The 13,646-nt window shown below is 39.4% G+C and overlaps 1 protein-coding gene across 2 annotated transcripts in view; it reads right to left on the bottom strand.

Moving 5' to 3' along the window:
- Positions 1–13,646, bottom strand: part of LOC133560790 (collagen alpha-1(XI) chain-like) — a 174,359-nt gene that overhangs the window by 27,454 nt on the left and 133,259 nt on the right. For both annotated transcript variants that reach the window (XM_061913732.1, XM_061913724.1), the window contains 9 exons: positions 11,624–11,668; positions 11,366–11,527; positions 11,233–11,286; positions 6,443–6,496; positions 6,322–6,366; positions 6,198–6,251; positions 2,595–2,639; positions 2,471–2,524; positions 1,079–1,132 (listed from right to left, as the gene is read on the bottom strand). In XM_061913732.1, the coding sequence (XP_061769716.1) occupies positions 1,079–1,132; positions 2,471–2,524; positions 2,595–2,639; positions 6,198–6,251; positions 6,322–6,366; positions 6,443–6,496; positions 11,233–11,286; positions 11,366–11,527; positions 11,624–11,668 (567 nt within the window). The remainder of the gene's footprint in view (positions 1–1,078; positions 1,133–2,470; positions 2,525–2,594; positions 2,640–6,197; positions 6,252–6,321; positions 6,367–6,442; positions 6,497–11,232; positions 11,287–11,365; positions 11,528–11,623; positions 11,669–13,646) is intronic.

Raw genomic sequence — 13,646 nt, 5'->3', positions numbered from 1 at the left:
TGTTGTCTGTCTATCTGTGTTGGCCCTGCGATGAGGCGGCGACTTGTCCAGGGTGTACACCCCCTTCCGCTCGATTGTAGCTGAGATAGGCACCAGCGCCTCCCGCGACCCCAAAGGAAATAAGCGGTAGATTATGGACGGATGGGATGGATGTTTTTATACCCAATCATGGCACCCACCTGTTCCCAATTAACCTGCACACCTGTGGGATGTTCCAAACAAGTGTTTGATGAGCATTCCTCAACTTTATCAGTATTTATTGCCACCTTTCCCAACTTCTTTGTCACGTGTTGCTGGCATCAAATTCTAAAGTTAATGATTATTTGCATATCTCCAGCACCCTGATAGGGACAAGCGGTAGATAATGGATGGATGGATGGATCTTTTATGGGAAAATGTATCCTCTGCAGTCCTCAAGTTTGGACACCCCTGCTTTGTTTACTTGTAATTAGGTTTGATCGTCTTCTCGGTGCTCTCCTAGAACTAAAGCCGGCCCGGTTGTTGTTGGGGTCCCAAAGAGCTCATTAAACCGTCCAATCTCTACTCCACTGCACTAGGCCACTTACCTAGAGGCCTAGTGGTTCGAGTGTCCGCCCTGAGATCGGTAGGTCGTGAGTTCAAACCCAGGCCGAGTCATACCAAAGACTATAAAAATGGCACCCATTACCTCCCTGCTTGGCACTCAGCATCAAGGGTTGGAATTGGGGGTTAACTCACCAAAAGTGATTCCCGGGCGCGGCCAAGATTGCTGCTCACTGCTCCCTCACCTCCCAGGGGGTGATCAAGGGGATGGGTCAAATGCAGAGGACAAATTTCACCACACTTAGTGTGTGTGTGACAATCATTGGTACTTTAACTTTAACTTTGATGTTTAGCCTTTTTTGAGGTGGAAACATTTCCGAATAAGATCTGTTTATTTCTGTAATAGTTGCGCTCTTGCTAGAATAGAAAAAAACATTCCCAAAAATCAAACAAAGCAGTATCAGCTATGAAGTTTCAAAGACAAAGACAGTATCGGTGTAATCTATAGTTTTAAGTACTTCTTAATGGCATTAGTCGGTTATTTATCCTCACTTACCGCCTCTCCTCTCTGACCCGGGTGTCCTGGAAGACCATCTTTCCCGCCTGGACCCTGCATGAGGACGGCAAGTTGAAAAACTGTGTCAATCATCATCTGGCTATATGACAAGGCGCAGGTACCAAACTCGATCTGGCCCGCCACCTCATTTTACACGGCCCATCAAAGTCTGGAAATAACACGCATCAATAAAGTACCTTCTCTTTTCTTGATAATTAGATTCCTTCTGAGCAATTTGACAGAAAAAAACAAACACATTGATCATCTTTTAAACTTTACTGTCTAATATTGTCACACATATTGTATTATCATACATTCAAACATTTGTTGTTATATTAAAAATTAATATTTAAATATCTGCTTGACTAAATAACAATAGATTGTATGGTAAAAAAAAACAAAAAACTGGCAGCCCAACCGCTAGAATGTTACCGTAAAACAAATTTGGTGCTGTTTATTAATTTACAGTAATACACCGTAAAGATACCAACTGCAAATTTTAAAAGTAAAACATCTGGAAACTCAATCACCAGAATTTTACCATGAAAAAAAAATGTGGCACCCTAAAATGTACAGATTTATTTTTAGTGTACGCAATAAATATATATAGTAATAAAATGCATAGGCAATTGTGCAATGGTATTGTGAGGCAGATTATATATATATATACTGTATATGTATATAAATAAAATAAGATATATATATTAATATTATATATCATATAATATATTAAATATAACATTTTATATTGAATATAATAATAATTATATAAAATATATATAAATAAAATAAGATATATATAAAAATAATATATATCGTATAATATATATTATATAATAAATATAACAACATTTTATATAAAATATAATAATAATGGTATGAAATATATATATATATATATATATATATATATATATATATATATATATATATATATAGAATAGAATAGAAAGTACTTTATTGATCCCTGAGGGAAATGCAGCACCACAGTTCGCTCACAATAGACAATAATAATAATAATAAATAATATAATATACATTATATATTTTATATATATAATATATGAATAAAGCAAATATATTCTATATATATTCTACATTTAAGTGCAGTCAAGAAGGAACATATGCATTATACAGTCTGACGGTTGTCGGTATTAAGGACCTCCTGTACATACATACAAAAATCCCCTGAAGAGCAGAGCAACCTGCAAAACAGGCTTGTAGGGATGAAACAACCTCTGTGTTTTTTCCTGACCTAACGAATATATACATATTATGTATATTTATATTTATAAATGATCTCCTGTTCCAAATGACCCTCTGAGTGCAGTGAAAACTGCGATGTGGCCCTCGATGAAAACGAGTTTGACACCTCTGCTGTAAAGGAACTCACAGTCGCTCCTTTCGGTCCAGGCTCTCCACTCCTTCCAGTTGGTCCTTGTGGTCCCTTAAAATGTATCAGTTCATCAATATACCAAGCAATCCACTGTTTCACCGACAAGTTCATCCTCTCTTACCCTCTCTCCCAAAGATCCTGGAGGGCCATCGTGTCCAGACGCACCCTGAGAAAATGTGCAAAAAAAGGACCGTTATAACAAAGTATTTAAAGAGAAACTGCACTTTTTTTTTTTATTTTGCCTATAATTTACAACCCTAATGTAAGACATGAACACATATGTTTTTCTTTTTTTATGCAATATTTACATATTGTACTTTCCCTTTTGCATTATATTCATTATTATTATTATTATATTGTATTGTCTTTCCTGTACAACAACAACTAAGCTTTTAGTTTCTCTTATGAAAATCAACAAATAAAATACGGTGTATTGCACCAACAATCACATTATTTATTACTAAGACTTTACTGTAGTTTATTTGCACAAGCAGGTCTTCCTAGTTATATTTAGGCAACCACAAAAGAACACAAACTAATGCGACCTTTTGACTTTTTTTTTATGTTTAGTTCTGTTTAACACTACTAAAAGAGCAGATAATAAACTTGATTGCATCACAGAAAGTTTCTTGAACAAATCAATTGTTCAAACAAACATTTTACAAAGTGATCTCTGCAGACACGAACGGTCGATGACACATAAGACGCTCGTTTGCGGCACTTTTTTTCCAATCCATCTATCAGGTTTGTCCCTGACAGTTTGGTTTTGTTTTCGTTTTTCCTCTGTGTTTAGTATTTCTTGTCAGCGCTCTTGTTTTGGTTCTGTTTCCTGTTTGTCTCCCTGAGTGCTGTGTCCCCTCAGCTGTGGCTGATTGGCACCCGGCCACACCTGGTGTCAATCAGCCAAATGCTATTTGAACCTGCCTTCCCAGATTATTGTCATTTATACTTGTCGTAGAACCTGTAGCTGTTTGCAGGGTGCTGTCTTTTTGTTCCTAGTTCCTGATTGCTGGATCCTGTTCCCTGTTTCCAGTTTGTCCTCCCAGTTTCTGGTTTGTTTCTTCTTTATTTTTATATTTTTGGACATTAAATTATGTTTTCTTGCACAATGCCTGCCGCCTTCTCAGCATCTTGGGGTTCGTCACAAACACAACTTGGCACCTTCATGAGATTTGTAAATGAATTCTTCATCGAAACGGGAAGATATAAACATCCCATCAGTCGGCATCACAGTGAGAGCAGATATTGTACAGTAAGTGCTTGTTTTATTTTGTTCATAGTTTTTATTTCTAATTTAGCACCAAGCAATACTCTCACATGATGCTTAGGGTTTCGCTGAAGCTGCATCTGTTTAGCACACAGCTTTTCAAACATATTCAGGATCAAAAACATCATCTGGATCATCCTTTGTCCCAAAGTAGTCCCGATTGGCTGCCATGTGCTTAAAATAAGCAAAAAAGGTCTTCTAGTTAAATTTAAGCATAGCCAACACAGAAGAACACCAACTAATGCGATCTTTTGCCGTTTTTTTTATGTTTAGTTCTGCTCTCAAACACTACTAAAATAGCAGATAATAAACTTGATTGCATCACATAAAATTTCTCGAACAAATCAAATATTCAAACAAACATTTTACAAAGTGATCTCTGCAGACACATGTGGTCCGTCTCGCCGGAGATGGCGAGAACGACACAAAAGACGCTCGTTTGCGGCACTTTTTTACCCAATCCTTCATGAGGATTACAAATGAATTCTTCACCGAAACGGTAAAATATAAACATCCCATGAGTGGGCATCCCAGTGAGAGCAGAAATTGTACAGTAAGTGATTGTTTTATTATGTTCGTTGTTTGTATTTCTTGCTTAGCACCTGGTAATACTGGCACATGATGCTTAGTGTTTCGCTGAAACAGCATCTGTTTAGCTTTTCAAACATGTATCATCCTCCTTATATTCAGGATCAAAAACATCATCTGGATCATCACTTGTCCCAAAGTAGTCCTGATAGGCTGCCATATGCTTAAAATGAGCAAAAAATTTAAATTCCGTATTTCCTTGAATTGCCGCCGGGTATATAGTATGCGCCTGCCTAGAATTACTGCCGGGTCAAACTCGTTTCGCAAAATAATTAGCATATGCCTAGAATTTCCGCCGGGTCAAACTCGTCACGTCACGAGTGACACTTCACCTGTCATCATTTTCAAAATGGAGAAGGCTGAATTCAATAATTTGAAATCGCATAAAGTGGATTATATTTATATAGCGCTTTTTCTCAAGTGACTCAAAGCGCTTTACATAGTGACACCCAATATTTAAGTTACATTTAAACCAGTGTGGGTGGCACTGGGAGCAGGAGGGTAAAGTGTCTTGCCCAAGGACACAACGGCAGTAACTAGGATGGCACAAGCGGGAATCGAACCTGCAACTCTCAAGTTGCTGGCACGGACACTCTACCAACCGAGCTATTCCGCCCCATAAAGGGAAGAAGATTAAGAGCTATTAAGTAGGATTTAAGGTTCAAGCTATTGAATATGCTAAAAAGAAAAGTAAGCAGCTATGTTTTATTAATATACCGTAGATGCGTGTGTCAAATATGAGTCATTAAATGACTCCTGCCTCCTGGTGGTAGAGGGCGCTAGTGATCCTTCTTGCGAATACTCGGCTGCAGAAGAAGTGACAACAAGCAGCAAGAGTGAGCAGCGATTGTTTATTTTTGCCTCTCGCTTGCATTTTTAACATAGAGGATTACATATCTAAAATAAAACAGTTTTCTAAACTGGACTTTCAATCGAAGCAGGAGGTAATAAAGGAAGATCTCCATCGAGACAGAGAGACTTTTAAAACTGAAGAAAGATAAGGAAGACTTCTATAAACAAGTTATCGATGCTTTTGATCAGAAGGAGCTGCGCATGGACTTCATTTATAACTAAAGGTAACACCATAACACGTTTTTTTTTAATTAAATGTGCTTTTCATGATGGTATCCTTACATCACCCTCAAATTTATAAACACAGGCCTAAATTTACCGCATGCCTTTAGTAAGCGCCAAAGTGAGAAGAGGTTTTGAAATACTTAGCGCATGCTTGCCTTTACAACATGCCTTTGGTAAACGCCGGAGTGAGAAGAGGTTTTAAATTAATTAGCGGCCCGGCGGCAATTCAAGGAATTATGGTATTACAAGTTACTACGAGTATTCCTGTTACTACAAAACATATGTAATTACAGTGTGTATATAACATTTATATATGGGTCATACTAGTATAGCGCTTTTTTTTTTCCTACCTTTTTTAAGGAACTCAAAGCGCTTTGACAATATTTCCACATTCACCCATTCACAGACTGATGGCGGGAGCTGCCATGCAAGGCACTTACTAGGACCCGTTAGGAGCAAGGGTGAAGTGTCTTGCTCAAGGACACAAGGGATGTGACTAGGGATGGTAGACGGTGGGTATTGAACCAGGAACCCTCAGGTTGCTGGCACAGCCACTTTCCCAACTGCGCCACCCCGTCATTGATGGAGGTTTTCGGATGTTTTTAGAATGCTTTACTGGCGGAATTAGCTCCATTGTTAGCTGACTTTTACTAGTGTTCATTTAGGATTTAGAATGCTTCAAAAAAGACATGTTTTTGTCTTACTTAAGGATTGTGAGTGATAGGCAAAAAAAAAAAAAAAAAAAAGTGCAGTTCCCTTTCAAATACGGACATAAGAGGTGGGTCAACTAACCTTTTCTCCAGATTTTCCTGTAGGGCCCCTGGCCCCTCTGGCCCCTCGTGCTCCCTGAAAGGACAAGTACAAGATTTAATTTGTGTTTGCTGTGTGATCCCATTTTATATTATTAGGTGCTCACGTTTGGACCCCTTTGGCCGCCGCTCCCTGCTGGTCCTGAGGGACCCTGGGTAATGACACACGAGATCAGACGGTAGGAAAAACCCTCTAGACTCAAGTCCTGTCTTGTGTTTGGGACTCACTTTTTTGCCTTTTTCTCCAGGCGGTCCTAATGAACCAGGGAAGCCGTCACCGCCCTGAGAATAGACGTCCAGGTTAGATCTCGTGAACAAATGAATCAACATACACTGTATCACCAAAAGTATTTGGCCACTGTCACACCGCGGTGAGGGAAGTCTTGTTATTTTTTCTGTCTTGTGATTTACGTGTTTTATTTTGAAAAGCTTCCCGCTTGTTTCAGACCACGGGCCCTTCCTCTTGTGTCACCAGTCTGACGTCAATCCTGATTCCTGATTGTTTCCACCTGTTCCCCATCACTCCCACATCCTATTTAAGCTCACTTCTCCATTTGTCCTTTGCCAGATCGTCTCGTCTAACGTGCCTTTCTAGCGTCCATGTCCATGTCCTTGATTAGCTCCTTGTCTTGCTCCTGTTTTCCTAGTTTTTGCTGTAATTTTGAGTTTACTTTTTCCTCCTTCGAGCGTCCTTGGTTATCCTTAGGCTTCCTAATTGGTGAGTTTTTGTTTTTCCAAATTTCGAATTTATTGCCTCATTGAATGAGTGATTTTTTGTTATTTATGGTTAGTGTTTATATATAGGTCGTTTTGGTGTTTTTTCCTCCTGTTGGAGCGCTTTTCGTTTATTCTTATAAATATTCTTTTTTTGTTAGAATTTCCTTAGATTAGTATTCCTCCTTATTTTTGTGGAGTGATTTTAAGTTAATTGTTTATCCTCTGAATTATTTTTCCGCGTGTTTATTATTCTTGTGAAAAACTTTTTGCATTGGAGGTAAAAAGTTGTTTCAAAATAAAAGCTTAATTTTTTTAACTTCTTCTCTGCATCTGGGTCCTCTCCTTACTCCGAGTCGTAACAGCCACCCATCCAAATGATGATGTCCTAATCACTCAGCCTGGTGTATCAAATCAAGCACTTAGGCATGGAGACTGTTTCTACAAACATTTGTGAAGGAATGGTCCGCTGTCAGTGATTTCCAGCGTGGAACTGTCATAGGATGCCACCTGTGCAACCAATCCAGTCGTAAAATTTCCTCACTCCTAAATATTCCAAAGTCAACTTTATTTTAAGAAAAGTGAAGAGTTTGGGAACAACAGCATCTCAGCCACCAAGTAGTAGGCCGACGTAAACTGACAGAGAGGGTTCGGGCGCAGAGTGCAAAGACTTTCTGCACAGTCAGTCGCGAAAGAGCTCCAAACTTCACGTGACTGTCAAAGTTATTAGTTGTTGACGAACCCCAAGATGCAGGCATAGAATATGAAAACATGATTTAATTAAAACTAAACAAGAACGAACGAAAAGCACGCACGTGGGCGCAATAACAAACTAAGGGAGCTAGCACTGGAAGCTAGAAAACAAAAAGGAACTTTAGCATGGAAGCTAGTGGATAGCAAACAGAAAAACTGGAAATAACTAATGGCTAACAAAAATAGCTTACCGCTACGACGACCAGGACAAAATGTAGCACGACAGGTAGTAGCTGAAAAGATCACATCGACACGACCAGAGCAACATATGGCAAAGACAAGTCCAAATGACAACACAATGATCCAGCAACTGACACAAGACAAAGCAGGTACAAATAGGAGCGGGCTGATTGGCAACAGGTGTGGCCAGGTGCCAATCAGCCACTGCTGAGGAGGAACACAGCACTCAGGGAACAAGACAGGAAAATGACAAAATAAGAGTACTAGACAGGAACTAAATAAAGGAGATACTAAACACAGAGGAGGGACTAAAACACAAACAAACTGTCAGTGGCAAGCCTGACAGTGACCTTCCAATTAGCCCACGTACAGAACGCAGAGAGCTTCGTGGTATGGGTTTCCATGGCCGAGAAGCTGCATCTAAGCCAGGGTTCTCAAACTTAATTTACACAGAGTCTGGGTGAGGCTGGGCCGCAAGAAAAGATTTCTTAAAAAAAATGTTGCATACTCCTCAGCATGTCTAGTTGTGTAATGACGTTTAAAATGGTATTCCTTGTGCACCGGAATTTTCTGCCCCTGTGCTCAACAAAGAAATATTGCATTTCCCACTTTTCCTGGAATTGTCTTTGCACATCACTAACTTTTCTCTTCACTGCAGGCTTTGAAAAAAGACATGTTTGGGGTTGTGGAATATATTTGTATTTAGCTGACGCACAGAGAATAATGTTATTTCCACAATGTGTGTCGTTCCGCTTTTCTTCCCTACAGCAACACGGCGGTCGGCGGATAATAGCCGGAAAAATACCGGGATAACGAGTGCAAAAAAGTGAGGGCTCCCTGAGTGTTATCCGGCGTCATGTAGGAATATACAAACCCCGTTTCCATATGAGTTGGTAAATTGTGTTAGATGTAAATATAAACGGAATACAATGATTTGCCAATCCTTTTCAACCCATATTCAGTTGAATGCACTACAAAGACAACATATTTGATGTTCAAACTGATAAACTTTTTGTTTTTTTGCAAATAATAATTAACTTAGAATGTCATGGCTGCAACATGTGCCAAAGTAGTTGGGAAAGGGCATGTTCACCACTGTGTTACATCACCTTTTCTTTTAACAACACTCAATAAACGTTTGGGAACTGAGGAAACTAATTCAATCAATCAATCAATCAATGTTTATTTATATAGCCCTAAATCACAAATGTCTCAAAGGACTGTACAAACCAATATACGACTACGACATCCTCGGAAGAACCCACATAAGGGCAAGGAGAACTCACACCCAGTGGGACGCCAGTGACAATGAGGACTATGAGAACCTTGGAGAGGACCTCAAATGGGGGCAAACCTCCCCCTCTAGGGGACCAAAAGCAATGGATGTCGAGCGGGTTTAACATGATACTGTGAAAGTTCAATCCATAATGGCTCCAACACAGCCGCGAGAGTTCAGTTCAAAGCGGATTCAAGACAGCAGCGAGAGTCCCGTCCACAGGAAACCATCCCAAGCGGAGTCGGATCAGCATTGTAAAGATGTCCCCAACCGATACACAGGCGAGTGGTCCATCCTGGGTCCCGACTCTGGACAGCCAGTACTTCATCCATGGTCATCGGACCGGACCCCCTCCACAAGGGAGGGGGGGGACAGAGGAGAAAAAGAAAAGAAGCGGCAGATCAATTGGTCTAAAAAGGAGGTCTATTTAAAGGCTAGAGTATACAGATGAGTTTTAAGGTGAGACTTAAATGCTTCTACTGAGGTAGCATCTTGAACTGTTACCGGGAGGGCATTCCAGAGTACTGGAGCCCGAACGGAAAACGATCTATAGCCCGCAGACTTTTTTTGGGCTTTAGGAATCACTAATAAGCAGGAGTCTTTTGATTGCAGATTTCTTGCCGGGACATACGGTACAATTCAATCGGCAAGATAGGATGGAGCTAGACCGTGTAGTATTTTATTCGTAAGTAGTCAATCAATGTTTATTTATGTAGCCCTAAATCACAAATGTCTCAAAGGACTGTACAAACCACTATGACTACGACATCCTAGGAAGAACCCACATAAGGCCAAGGAGAACTCACATCTAGTGGGACGCCAGTGACAATGATGACTATGAGAACCTTGGAGAGGACCTCAAATGTGGGCAAACCTCCCCCTCTAGGGGACCGAAAGCAATGGATGTCGAGCGGGTCTAACATGATACTGTGAAATTCAATCCATAGTGGCTCCAACACAGCCGCGAGAATTCAGTTCAAAGCGGATCCAAGACAGCAGCGAGAGTCCCGTCCACAGGAAACCATCCCAAGCGGAGTCGGATCAGCAGCGTAGAGATGTCCCCAACTGATACACAGGCGAGCGGTCCATCCTGGGTCCCGACTCTGGACGGCCAGTACTTCATGCAAGGTCATCGGACCGGACCCCCTCCACAAGGGAGGGGGGGACAGAGGAGAAAAAGAAAAGAAGCGGCAGATCAATTGGTCTAAAAAGGAGGTCTATTTAAAGGCTAGAGTATACAGATGAGTTTTAAGGTGAGACTTAAATGCTTCTCCTGAGGTAGCATCTCGAACTGTTACCGGGAGGGCATTCCAGAGTACTGGAGCCCGAAATGAAAACGCTCTATAGCCCGCAGAATTTTTTTGGGCTTTAGGAATCACTAATAAGCCCCAGTCTTTTGATTGCAAATTTCTTCCCGGGACATATGGTACAATACAATCGGCAAGATAGGATGGAGCTAGACCGTGTAGTATTTTATACGTAAGTAGTAAAACCTTAAAGTCAAATCTTAAGTGCACAGGAAGCCAATTGTTGAAGCTTTGAAAGTGGAATTATTTCCCATTCTTACTTGATGTACAGCTTAAGTTGTTCAACAGTCCGGGGTCTTGTTGTCGTATTTTACGCTTCATAATGCGCCACACATTTTCGATGGGAGACATGTCTGGACTGCAGGCGGGCCAGGAAAGTACCTGCACTCTTTTTCTTGTGAAAAACTGAGCATTTTTTGGGGAAGCTGTTTTTATACCCAATCATGGCACCCACCTGTTCCCAATTAGCCTGCACACCTGTGCGATGTTCCAAATAAGTGTTTCATGAGCATTCGTCAACTTTATCAGTATTTATTGCCACCTTTCCCAACTTCTTTGTCACGTGTTGCTGGCGTCAAATTCTAAAGTTAATGATTATTTGCACACACAAAAAACTAATCAAATATGTTGTCTTTGTAGCATATTCAACTGAATATGGTTTGAAAATGATTTGCAAATCATTGTATTCCGTTTATATTTACATCTAACTCCATTTCCCAACTCATATGGAAACGGGGTTTGTACTTTTGGCAATATAGTGTATCTCAGTGACATCAAATGTATTTTACTTTTGGTCCCAGTCGTCCAGGATATCCCGGCAGTCCAGGCACTCCCAGTTTTCCCTAGAAGAAAAAAAAGATAGCAACACTATTTCAGCGCCTTATCTTTTTCTTGTTACTTTGTGAGCCCTGGACTCTGCACCTTCTCTCCAGAAACACCCAGAGGTCCCGCTTCTCCTTGAGCTCCCATCTGTCCTTTGGGTCCCTCGGGTCCGTCCTCTCCGCGTCCTCCGGAAGCGCCGTTGTCTCCGGCGTCCCCTTTGCCTCCCATCTCCCCCTTGGCGCCGGGGAAACCGTCCTCTCCCTTTTTGGCGACATAATGTTACCAGAGATGACGTCCGGCCCAGATGGCGGTTGATCGGATGTGTCACTGGACAACGGCACGCTCAGGATAGCTCACCTTCTCACCTTTGCTGCCCTTTAGTCCGCGGACTCCATCTGCTCCCTGTCCAAAGTACGGGACACAGAAGACGAAGTTACCGTCTCTAAATGAGGCTGCAAATTTAACCATCCTCAACTCAGCCTGATCCAACTGTGTTTTAAACACCAAGAGCATGCCTGAAGACGAATAATAAGTATTAGAGATGTCCGATAAAGGCTTTTTTTGCCGATATCCGATATTCGGATATTGTCCAACTCTTAATTACTCATTCCGATATCAACCCATACCGATATATACAGTCGTGGAGTTAACACATTATAATGCCTAATTTTGTTCTGATGCCCCGCTGGATGCATTAAACAATGTAACAAGGTTTTCCAAAATAAATGAACTCATGTTATGGAAAAAAATGCCAACATTGAAGATTTTTTTAACATGCCTCAAAACAGCAGCTTGGAATTTGGGACACGCTCTCCCTGAGAGACTATGAGGTGGTTGAAGTGGGTGGGGTTGAGGGTGGCTGGGGTTTTTATATTGTAGCGTCACGGAAAAGTTAGTGGTGCAAGGGGTTCTGGGTTTTTGTTCTGTTGTGTTACGGTGCGGATGTTCTCCCGAAACGTGAGGCGCATATTTGTAACAGTGTTAAAGTTGTTTACACGGCCACCCTCCTTGACCAAGTATATATATATATATATATATATATATATATATATATATATATATATATATATACACACATATATATATATATATATAAATATATATATATATATATATATATATATATATATATAACATTACATTTTTAAAAATACGTTTTTAGGCCATCTCCATACAACCAGAAGAAGCTTCTCTAACCTGTTTTGAAATTCTAATTATTATACCAAATGATAAAAGGAAAACATTGTGTGAATCAAGAATCGAATCATCACCCCAAGAATTTGGTTGGTGGAATTTACTTTATTGGAAAAATCTGTTCCTGCGTGTGTTGGTGACATCTGTGTCTCAGGCTGGCCACTCTGTAAACAAACCCCGCCCACTCTGCTTCGTGCTTCATCTGCCTGGAGTTGCTGTGACGCAGGCCTAATGATGACGTAATAACCCGTATTCCATTTTAAAGTCCAGATTCCAACCATTGGAATATGTTCAATAGTTTAGGACTTACAGTCATTTACGAACTGCACTACACATTTATAGATTTGATTTTAAAGGTACAAAAAAAACAATAATTGTTTGAAAATCTTCGACGAGCCAGACTGAAAACTTTATATGGGCCGTATTTTGTCCAGGTGTGTCTAAGTGGCTAGTTTAGAGATTAGCATGCTTTCTTGTCTGCTCCTCCCACTTGTTTTTACGTGGTGTGTAATATATTTAGCCTCGTTTTCCAGAGATAATAATACTTGAAGGAAATTTGAAGGGCGTTAATCGGTGACCGATCAATTGGACCATCTCTATTTAAATGTTTCCCAGATCAAAATAATTTAATATTTACATTTTTTCGTCTCTATATTTTACAATTAAGATACTTTTTAAAAAAAAAGATGGAATATTTAATCTTTCATTGAATTTTTTTCTATCTACATATTTTACATATTGTTTAAAATATAACATATTTTATTTTAACATTGTGTTTCTGTCAATATAATTTAGAATTAAGGTACATTTTTTAAAAGATAAAATATAATTTGTTTATTTTCTGTCTACATATTTTTCAATTATGGTACTTAAAAAAAAGGATAAATTATTTAATATTTAAATTTTTTTTCTGTCTACATATTTTACAATTAAGGTACTTTAAAAAAAAAAAAAAGATAGAATATTTAATATTAATTTGTTTCTGTCTATATATTTTACAATTAAGGCACTTTAAAAAAAAGACAGAATATTTAATATTGAATTATTTTCTGTCTACATATTTTGTAATTAAGGTATTTTTGAAAAAATATCATATTTAATATCTATTTTTTCTGTCAACATATTTTACAATCAAGGTATTTTAAAAAAAAAAGGAATATTTAATATGAAAACTTTTTTTGTCTAC

Source organism: Nerophis ophidion, linkage group LG01, assembly GCF_033978795.1.
Source record: "Nerophis ophidion isolate RoL-2023_Sa linkage group LG01, RoL_Noph_v1.0, whole genome shotgun sequence".
NCBI classification, from domain to species: Eukaryota; Metazoa; Chordata; class Actinopteri; order Syngnathiformes; family Syngnathidae; genus Nerophis; species Nerophis ophidion.
This window is presented reverse-complemented; position numbering and strand designations above follow the sequence as displayed.